This window comes from Rhopalosiphum maidis, chromosome 3 (assembly GCF_003676215.2).
Source record: "Rhopalosiphum maidis isolate BTI-1 chromosome 3, ASM367621v3, whole genome shotgun sequence".
Taxonomy (NCBI): domain Eukaryota; kingdom Metazoa; phylum Arthropoda; class Insecta; order Hemiptera; family Aphididae; genus Rhopalosiphum; species Rhopalosiphum maidis.
The window spans coordinates 51,574,083-51,585,372 of record NC_040879.1 but is presented as its reverse complement, the minus strand read 5'-3'; the positions used below and the strand labels follow the sequence as shown (position 1 = coordinate 51,585,372).

Sequence of the window (11,290 nt, the reverse complement as noted above, 5' to 3'; positions counted from 1 at the left end):
AACATTTTAACATAAATAAGCATAAAAAGAATAAATCTTTAAAAACTTTGTCAATATAGTATCATTAAATGAACTGTAGTAACTGTTAAATCAAAATATTTGTAAAGTGATCACGATGATTTTTTTCGAAAATAAAAAAAAACACACCTAAATAAGTGGACTACGAAGATGAAGAGACGAATATAATTTTAATTTCTGTTTGAAACTTATAAATAATAATTATTAAATTATAATTTATAAACTAATGAATGTATTAACGTATAAATGTGATCAAGTAGTCTTGTATTAATCTCAATGCCAACGCTTAACTTGTTTTTTTTATAAATCGTTATATTGCACTATGACCATTGTTTTTTTTTTTTTTGATACCCCGCTCAAAATAATTTCATTTCAACTTCATTTCACCTATATAGCAATTTTTAACTTCTTGTTGACTTACATTATTTTAATAAATCGATCAATCGAAATTGGATAGCTACAACGCCTACAACACGTCAACACAGGCCAAAGGAGGTGCAAAGGAGACTTGCTCATATTAAGCCATATTTTTGTAAACCTGTAGTAAACATTTTATCAGCAGTATATATAATTCCAAGAGCGTCTACTAACTCCAATCAGCGCTGTGAGAGAGGGGGCAATATGTGGTATTCGGCGTTTCGAAAAGATATGTCTTCGATATTTTACAGTCAGATTTCGTTCGGCGCTCCCAACACACGAGATTGTTCTTCAACACTTTTATTTGTACGTCGACGACGTCTTTGCGCCCCCAAATACAGAACAGCTTGTGCCGTTTACAAGATAAGGTATTCTTCTATTATTTTATTTGTTTTAAAATAATTTATAACAGTTTTAGATTATGTTCTTCGATTGTCTTGATTTATATGTACATTTCGCCGTGCTTGTTATTTACATCAAATATTTTTAATGTTTGATAAATTATATAATTTATATATACCTAATAGGTAATATTACCTATTAATATATATATATATATATATACTATTATTAATATATAACTAAAACAGAGCATTAATCATTATTGTGTGTAAAAAGTTTTTAATTAAAACAGAATTAAGTACAGTGGCGGCGCCAGATATTTTTTATGGGACCGCGGGCAATTTTTTTTCTGGTGGGGTATTTATGGCTACTCTATCACCCATTATTTTTATTTCACCGTAACTCAAAAACGAATCATTGTAAATAATACTTGAAATTTTCACCAAATGTATATATTTACGATTAAATTTTCAAAATATTTTGACAATTGAAATATTCGATTTTTCTAAATTTTTTTTTTTTAAATGCCGATAAAAAAAATTTGGCATTCCAAAAAATCTTTAAAATTTAATACAAACTTTATAATAAGTTGTACTTATCACAGTAAAAAAAATCAAAAATCATTATTCACAGGTTTATATTCACATTGTTTATAAGCATTTAAAGTTCAAATGTTTACGAAATATGTCAAACCACGAAAATTTGCAAGGAATTTTAAATTCGAAAATTTTTATGATTTATATCTAAGGTTAAAAACCCCAATACAAGGTTCTCCATAACTTTTTCTTTAAATAACTGTAAAAAAAACTCCAGTGTCAATATGGAAAAAAATTATGAGCGCATGAAATTTAATTTTTACAAAATCTCGTGAAATAACGATGTATCCTAAAATGTTTAAAATATTTGTTGTTATTCAAAAAGTTTAAGTCGTAGAAACTTGAAACTTTCACTAGTATTTAATAAAAATAAATTACTATTTTAATATAGGTAATAATATAATATATCCTAAACTGACAAATCATCTCCGTTCAGAATCGTTTTTTGTATACAATGCTACCTGTCATTGCAATCAAATTTAAATTTAACACATCTATTATAGTGACCTACTCTCCACCTCTACTATACAGCATAGCGAGATACACTTGCCCATATTTTTTTATTTTTTAATGTATGAGATTTTAGAAAATGTGCAGTTAGCATTAACTTTATTGAGTATTTTTATTTGTAGATGTGCAAAAAATCATATTTAATTTGAATAAAACAGTTAAACTTAAAATAATAAAACTTAAATCTAAAAACTCTAAAGCAATTAATACTATTTTATACATTAAATAATGATTTACAATTTTTTTATGTATTTACATATTATTAATATTAAATTATAAGGGGGCAATGGAGTGTAAAGTCAAATGCTGGGGGAGGGGCACTTGCTCGCCCTTGTCCCCATGTAGCGCTGCCCCTGATTAAGTATTTTATAATATGATTTACATACATATTATTAAAATCCGCAATACGAAAACTGAACGGTGGCGCCATCGACCAACACCGGTCGACGTCAACCATGGGCTCTCAAACTGCACCGCGCCGTTGCTATGTTTACACAATAGGCGCATGGCATATGTGTTTTTGTTATCCACTAATGTGAAACGGCCACTTGGCACTAGTGCCGTTCGTGATGGTCGCTGACCACTTTTCGTGTTACGGACTACAACAGTAGGATACCAATTATGAATTATTTAGTTTCATTTTTTAATTGAAATCAACAATCATATTACGAGTATATGTAATGTTTGGAAATATTAAATGTTTTATAAAAAAAAATGGGTGGAAGATGTGCACCTTGTAATTAATATTTTAACAAATATCCATTTATTTATTTATAATTTGATCTATTCTTAATTATGTTTTTGTTTTTCTAAACAAATACTATTTATTTATATATTGATAATTATTATTTAGCTTAAATATATATACAATATACATATACATTTTTTAATCCTACCTTTAAGGCTTTAACATAATATAATATAATAAGTAAAATTAATAATAACAGGTATAACTATGTAGGTATACACACATTTATATTTTTAAAATTTAAAATTATATATATTTATGTATTTTAGATTCTGAGCGAAGTGATGAATGTATTGATTCCACAATGATGTGTGATTTTTTTTTTTTGTGTCTGTCATCACGTTTTGAAGTAATTATAATGCTTTGATTTTTGACTTCAACCCCTTTTTGAAAAGGATAATTTATCAAGTTAGTACTTTGGGTGGGTCAAAAGTAAAAAATTTCAAGTAGTTTTCAAAAGCGTCAGGAAAAACCTTGAAAAAATAACGGAAAAACGAGAATTTTCATGCATAACTACTTTTCGACAAAATCGATTTTTTGATTTTACTGTAATTCATAAACAAATTATTGTAAATACTTGAAATTTTCACCAAATATTTATATAAGCATTACCTATTTACGATTAAATTTTCAAAATATTTAGAATTTTTTTAAACTATTTAGAAACTGTTGAAATTTTCGATTTTTCTAATTTTTTTTTCTTGAAATGCCGATAAAAAAATTTGGCTTTTCAAAAAATCTTTAAAATTTAATACAAGGTCCATTATAAGTTGTACTTATCGTAGAAAAAAAATCAAAAATTGTTATTCACAGTTTTTATGTATAAGCATTGAAAGTTCAAATAGTTACGAAATATGTCAAAATCGCGAAAATTTGAAAGGAATTTTAAAGTTGAAAATTCATAAAATTTTTGTGATTTATACCTAAGGTTAAAAAACTCAATTCAGTCGACTCTCGATAATTCGTAGTTGACGGGACTGTTGAAAAACTTCGAATTGTTGAGTAGTTCGAAATAACGAGAGGGCAAAAAAAATTCAAATTATAGAGTTAAGAAAAAAATTTTGTTTTTTTTTATAGTACATATTAATTATTTCAGTAAATTAAGTGGTACATATTTGAGTTATTTATTGTTTTTAAATTTTAAATTAAACTATATAATAATTATATTATGTAAATTTGATTATTATTATAAAAGATTATTATTTTTTGAAGAAATCTGTAATGATTTTCCGCTTCATTGAATTTAGTTTCATTTTTGAATATATATACTTCGAATTTCCGAGCGTTGAACGAATGATAATTCTAATTGTCAAGTGTTAGTGGCCAATTTTCCCAAAATTTAATTTCGAATTACTGAGTGTACTTAATTCCATTGTTTTTGTTCGAATTACCGCGTGATTTTCAAGGGACCGAGTATTTACTTCGAATTACCGAAGGTTTCGAATTATTGAGGATTTGAATTATCGAGAGTCGACTGTACAAGGTTATCCATAAGTTTTCCTTCAAGTAACTGTAAAAAAAAATTACAGCGTCAATATAGAAAACATTTAATGAGCGTATGAAATTTAATTATTTACGAAATCGTGTAAAATAACGATATATTACAATTTAAATATAGGAAATAAAATAATATATCCTACTAATTATCATTGACTGACAAATCATCTCCGTTCAGAATCGTTTTTCTTATACAATGATATCTGTCATCGCATTCAAATTTAACACATCCATTATAGTGACCAGTGACCTACTCTTCATACCTATGAAGAGCAGCATTTATTATTTAAATGCTGACTAATTAATATTTATGTTTTTCTTTATAGATGTCTATTGAAGCTCTATTGGAAACTTTTAATGAAAGATGGACTTTAACTTTTTTATCACCTTTTGAAATGGCCCAAGCTAATTTTCGCTACACTGGCATTGGAGATCGAGTGATATGTACTGATTGTTACAAAGATTTTTTTGATTGGCAACCAAGCGATGATCCGCTACGTGAACATGTTCGTCTCTCACGAGAATGTCCATTTGTTATGTTCACTGTAAGTAAATATCAAATAAATTTAATATATTTTGTAATTAATCCTTATTTTACTTTACAGATAATGTTCATTAAAGGTCGCTTGTTAACATTTCATGGTTGGCCCGTCGACTTTTTAAGACCTCGTGAAATGGCCGAAGCTGGTTATTTTTACACAGGGGTTCAAGATCGTGTAAAATGTTTAATATGCATGATAGAATTTGGTAATTGGCAGCAACATGATATTCCATTTGATAAACATGCTTTTCATGCTCCACGATGTCCATTTGTTACTGCACACGAAAGTAAATAACAAATAAATTTAATATTTGTATAACTTGGTGTGTAATTAAAGTAATAGATTTTGAGATTAATATTTTTTGTGTAATAACATGATTATAACTAAAAAATCATCATACATAGAGAACTAATGCATTAATTAAATAATTATTTGAAATTAATTCCAACAAATTTCAATATTATTATAAATCGGATATTAAAATCAGTTAGTACGAGTACTAGGTATCATTATTTAATATTCTACTTATAAATTAATTTTTTTTTGAAAAATATTTTAACACAATATTATAAAATTGTAATTACAAACTTTATTTAATTTTAATTTTAATAATAATAATATAGTAAAATTTTAAGGACATTCTATAATCTTGCGATTTAAATAGACTTGGGTCTGTTAAAAAATATGTTATATTCATTTTTGAAATAATTATATAATTTATTCATATTTTTAGGTTATTTTGTTAAGGCTGCTATTAACCGATCTAGCATAGAGGAAAAAAATATTGAAGATCGGTTAGATTATGAGGGTATTATTATATTCTTAAAGCCGCTATTTCATGAAAAAATGATTGACTTTGATAAACGGCTCAATTCATTTAATAGATGTTTGATACCATTGCAACACGATATTCATACCCTATGCGAAGCTGGATTTTTTTATTCGGGTTAAATGATAATGATATTTATAATTATAATTGACCTTTCACTTAAATGTTTAAATATGTTTTTAGGCAATGGTCATTCTGATACTATAACTTGTTTCTACTGTAGCGATACTCGAAGTGACTGGAATGAAAGCCTAGAACCATGGGTAGCACACGCCAAATGGTCGAAAACTTGTAGTTATTTGTTATTAAAGAAAGGCAAAAGCTTTGGTGATATGATACATGCTGTGAAAAGCGATATAATAAAATCTAATCAACTAGTAATTTAATAATTCTTTTACATCAGTAACAATATTAGAAATTTACTTTATACTTTATTTGTAGGAATTATTCAATTTGATTGCTGCAAAGAAAAATTCACTTACTATTGGATATAATATTAAAATACGGTCAACAAAAAAGTATGTTTCATTGAATCAGTGTAACTATTTAATAAAAAATACATATTTTAATTTCAATTATAATATATAATTGCTATTTGTTCAATAAATCTAACAATAATTAGAACTTAGAATTTATTTTAAAACATCGAAAAACATAATTGTATTTTATTCTTACGTTGTATTACCACAACACTGATTACAATTTTTCTTTATTTGTTTTAATCAAGATTTGTATTATCTTATTGGCAGAAAAATCATAATCTGAAGTATTATACCATAAAATTTCTATTTTTACGCTTTTGTAGTTATATAATTAAAAATGTCAATACATTAAAATGATTTCAATCATTTAAGCAAAGCCCACAGTATATTGTTATTGCATGTTGTAACATTCTTCTATTAGGTACAATATTTAATATTACTTATAATATCATATTTTTATTTAAGGGATAAACACTTCTAAATAAGAGTAATTTATTGTAATTGATAACATTTTTTTAAATATAAATTCATTAAATATTTATGTCATACTAAGATTAGATAAATGATTAAAGTTTTAGTTTATACTTATTATTGAAAATGGTTTTATTCTATAATAAATAAATAATTATATTATGCTGTATTGCGCGTTTACAGGATTACACTTGCGATGTTTTAAACCAGTACTAGTTGGCACTGCATGGTTTGTTGAACATAGGTAGTATACTAGTATAGAAGATTTAGATTCCGGCAAAGATAGTATTGGCTAATCTAACTGTAAATGTTGAATAGGAGTTATGAATATCATCTTTTGGGTGATTGTTTTATATACATTAATGTGTAACACATAGACGTGTCCAGATCTTGAATGCAACCTGATGTGTACCCAGGAGGCTAAGGAACTTTAGCCTCCTTTTTTGGGTAGTTTTTCTTAATTTATGGTGCTACCTGAAATTGCATACCCTGTACCCCCCCTTGGACACGTCTATGGTGTAACATCATTAACTAATTATTTTGATTAATTTAAATGCAATGAAAATAAAAATGGGTTTATGTTAGGAGAAAAATACAGTTTGAATTTGTAAGATATAAAACACACTCATCTATATCTCCTACAATAGTACATTGTATTAAACTCTGTTTTAAAGTCTTAACTCTCTGCGCATTATCCACATGCTAATTTTCTTTATTACTTAGTATGTGTTATTAATTATACCAGATGTCATTACTTGATCATCACACTGTGTAAAATGTATTTAACATTTGAAGATACCATAAAAAATTTAGTTTTGTAATTATTTTTTAAATTTAAAACGTTTTTGTTGGTTTTTATAGGCATTTTAATAGGATACAAGCTACCAAACTTTCATCTAATAAAATCCAGGAGCATCTTTTTCAAAAGCTAGGCCCTAATATACTACCAGATAGTATGTTATGCAAAATTTGCTGTAAGGAAGAAATCGAAGTTGCTATTATTCCTTGCGGCCATGCCATTGCTTGCATTCAATGCTCTTTAACATTCATACGGTGCGCTATATGTAGAAATATATGCTTTAGGTTAATGAGAATATATTTATGCAAGGATATAAAAAAAGACAAATATCTCAAACTGGTACTAAGCAGTTCTAAAACGTCATCCAACAGTACATTGAACCCAATGCTTTGCAAAGTTTGTTATAAAGAAGAAATGACAACAGTATTTTTACCCTGCAGACATGTCTACACCTGTGGCAAATGTGCAGAAGGAATAGATGAATGTCCAATATGTAGAGAAGATGTTTTTTCCTTCATTCAATTATATTTTTAAGCTTTACAGTTTACATAGTATACTATTATGTAATTAATAATTATGTTCTTATACATTAAATACAAGTATACTAATTAAATAAATGTATTATTAAATTTTTGTTTGTAATTAAATAAAAAATTGAATACTAACTAGTGTTTATATTCAATGCACAAGTCAGTTACTTATATAGCTTTATTTTTTAATATTTTTATTCAACGTGTACTATTAAAATTATGTTTATGATAAAATAAAAAATAATGGAGGTTAATGGTTATTACCATGTTGTCATTGAATGTGCATACATGCATAATATTTTATATTTATAGAATAAAGATATAACAATAAATAAAGCGTCAGTGATAATAACATGTAGATAACTCGATCGGACGTATTTTCTTTGCGGCTACATGATATCTACTCTGCAAATAGTCCGCAGTATTTAACATGAATGATTTAATACTAATTGTTAGTTTTTTATGAAACACGAAACTTGTAAATCGTTTCATATAATTGTCTTTCTTTTAAAATACATACGATTCAAAATAAATATGTCTTTTGATAAAATACTCTTAATATTTGGGTTTATGGTTTGTTAAAAAGGTTATTTTTTTGCGCTTTTGGGTTGTATTTAGGTCATATTTTTCGATATAACCCTTGGTTGGTATTTGGACGGTGAACGGCGCGATTATCAAATGAATACTACATTTTTTACCTGGCGACTTGAGTGCGCGTACCGATCTATAGGTGCATACTAGTGATGGGTCGAACCCTGATTTTTTAAATCGAACCGAACTTTAAATTATTTTTTTGAACTCGAACCGAACCGCACCTTCATATTTTCTACCGAACCAAATCTAGAATCATTTTAAGTCGAACTCGAACTCGGACCTAATACATTTTATCATTATTATTATAAATGTTATATAAAGTGCCCGTTACAGCTTATAACTTTCTATCACTAATAGGCTAATTATTTATAAATAATGATTATCAATTTTTATTTTTTTTAAATAAGTTTTGAAGAATTGAACAAATATTTGGTCTTTGAGCTATTGTGGCCAGTATGTCTAGCTTGAAAAATATTTTCAAATTCAATTTTCGAACAGTAAAAGATGTTTGATAGTTCGGTTCGAATTTTTTTCATACTGAGTTCGACCCATCACTAGTACATACATACATGATACGTATATGGCGCGGCATATTATGTATACGGTGACGACGGTCGTCAACGCACGGACATGGGTCGACAAATCACACCATTACAGTCACGCAAATCACGTGTGACGTGTCCAAGAGATTTAATGCGTTTACCGGTGGACTGTAAGGAAGCAGATTGCCGTGTACGGGATTGGAAACTTTTCCTAGGTCGTGCAGAAATCTATGACAAAATCGCTCTTTGACGATAGGAGTGAACAGCGAGAAACGTCAGGGATGAGGAGCTGGTTTGACACGGTACGCAACGGTCGCCGGTACAAAGTACAGGCACCATAGCGACCGGTCTACGCCTTATCAACCGCCACCACGGGCAGCGACAACACGACACCGTCGACTCTTCCGCCGCGCTGCAAAAGCACAGGGTGTGACGGGAAGACAAGTCGGTCCGGTCGAGTACCGGCCGCCGGCGGTCTCGCTCTCTTGCGTGAACCGTCTTACCGACAACGGTGACAACGTCGCCCAGTCGTAAGACCGCGTAAAGCATAACCTGACATAGTGACATTTGTTGACAACTAGCTATTGTGTAGTCGTTGTTTATCATCAATAAAAATACACCGTACAAATAGTGAAATTCGTGTTGTTCTTTTATACTGACCGGCTCACCGCGGACTCACCGAGCACCTACCGCCGTAGCCGTGTCAGGTATAGTGCTCTCGCGCGGTGCGAACAACGACTAAGTGATGGCGCGACATGGTTGGGATCGTCGGCGGCAACAGTCATAATGCGGCACGCGACGCGACACTTGTTGAGCTGCGAACAGGTGGTCCGCGGTTGGACGCGGAATGTCGTGATTTTAAGTTTCGACTTGTCTGGGCAAAAAATTCATCAGTAAATTATGATGATCACCACAAACCACATCATAACACGTCATACTATTAGTGCAAGATACGTGTTGTATAATATAAGTATCCGTGGTTTTGACACAAAATAATTACCAAAACGATTTTCAGTAAACCGTTTTCTCTGCCAAAACGCTCCTGCCTAATAATATCACTTGCATGCGTTATTTAGCACTAGGATTTATATAATATGTAATACAAAACAGTCAAATATGCATTTGGTTTATTAAAAATATGCAACAAAAAGTGCAAAAAAATATGACACTGATATAACTGCTAAGTTACAAATACTAAAAATTAGAGTTTTATTATTGGTCTTAAAAACTGTCTTAGAAAATTTTTTGACATACTATCAAAGTTTTACGCTGATACTTTGTTTTATGGAATTTCAAATGGAAAATTTCAAAATAAATTTGTTTAACAAAAAGCACACAAATATGAAATACAGTTTTAAGTTAACACATTAATAATTCACTGTTTTACTTACACATCTAGAATATAATAGCAAACAATTAGGAAATGAATAAAAATATTATAATTTCTTACTTATGAATAATTTTACTTTTTATTTCTTTGATAATAATAATTTGTATTTTTTGCATTTAAAAAATACTATATACAAATACTTTTTTAATAAGTTTACAAATGTTTGTCTCCAAAAGCCTAGGCTTTTATAAGAAACTATGGTTCTTAATTTTAAGGTGAGTACATATATTTTTAAGATAGTTATATTAATACATTTTTATTAAACTATAATTAATTATTAATAGTATTTAAACAAATAAATAAATAATAATTTATATGAAAACAGTGCTTGAGTACAGTTCAATATTGATAGATATAGATTTTCACAAATAAGATTTAATCTTATACTTAACATAATTTTTTTAATTATCATAATTATTATAAAATTGTTTCAATAGAAACATGATAAATTTTTAAAAAGTTAAATTTTATGCAATATGTAAATTTAATTTAAAGTTCCCACAATTTTTGATTGAGCTAAAATATAAAAACATTGACTTGATACAAACTTATATAAAAGCCTATGTTCTATGGACATATTTTAAAAATAATTCGACTTAATTTAATCAGGATTAGTCTTGATTTCTTTAATTTTAACTTTTATATATTATAATAATAATATAATATATTGCTTAAATAAATATTAAACGTAAATAGTTTGTATAATTTTATATTTATTTAAATGTGATGCGATAATGTAATGTATAATTATAAATAAATTTACCTAATGGAATTATATGCAATTAATCTGTTCTATTATAAAAAAATTTGTAATAATTAATTTAGGCTATGATTATACTTTATTTATGTGACGCAACAAGGCTGTCTAATAAGTTATTCTTGGACGCAAATATAGCCTATGCTGGGACGCAACTATGTTGTCTAAAAAGATACTATTGGGCGCAAATAGGGTATGACCCATTTGAATCTTTTTTCGTGTGACG

At 28.3% G+C, this 11,290-nt stretch overlaps 1 protein-coding gene across 1 annotated transcript; it reads left to right on the top strand.

Annotated features, from left to right (window-relative positions):
* The first annotated feature begins 639 nt into the window (after positions 1-639).
* LOC113557951 (putative inhibitor of apoptosis) lies at positions 640-7,785 on the top strand. Its single transcript, XM_026963490.1, has 7 exons — positions 640-741; positions 4,455-4,673; positions 4,734-4,956; positions 5,404-5,616; positions 5,683-5,876; positions 5,941-6,017; positions 7,314-7,785. The coding sequence occupies exons 1-7, from the start codon at positions 640-642 to the stop codon at positions 7,783-7,785; spliced, it is 1,500 nt and encodes a 499-aa protein (XP_026819291.1).
* The last annotated feature ends 3,505 nt before the right edge of the window (positions 7,786-11,290 follow it).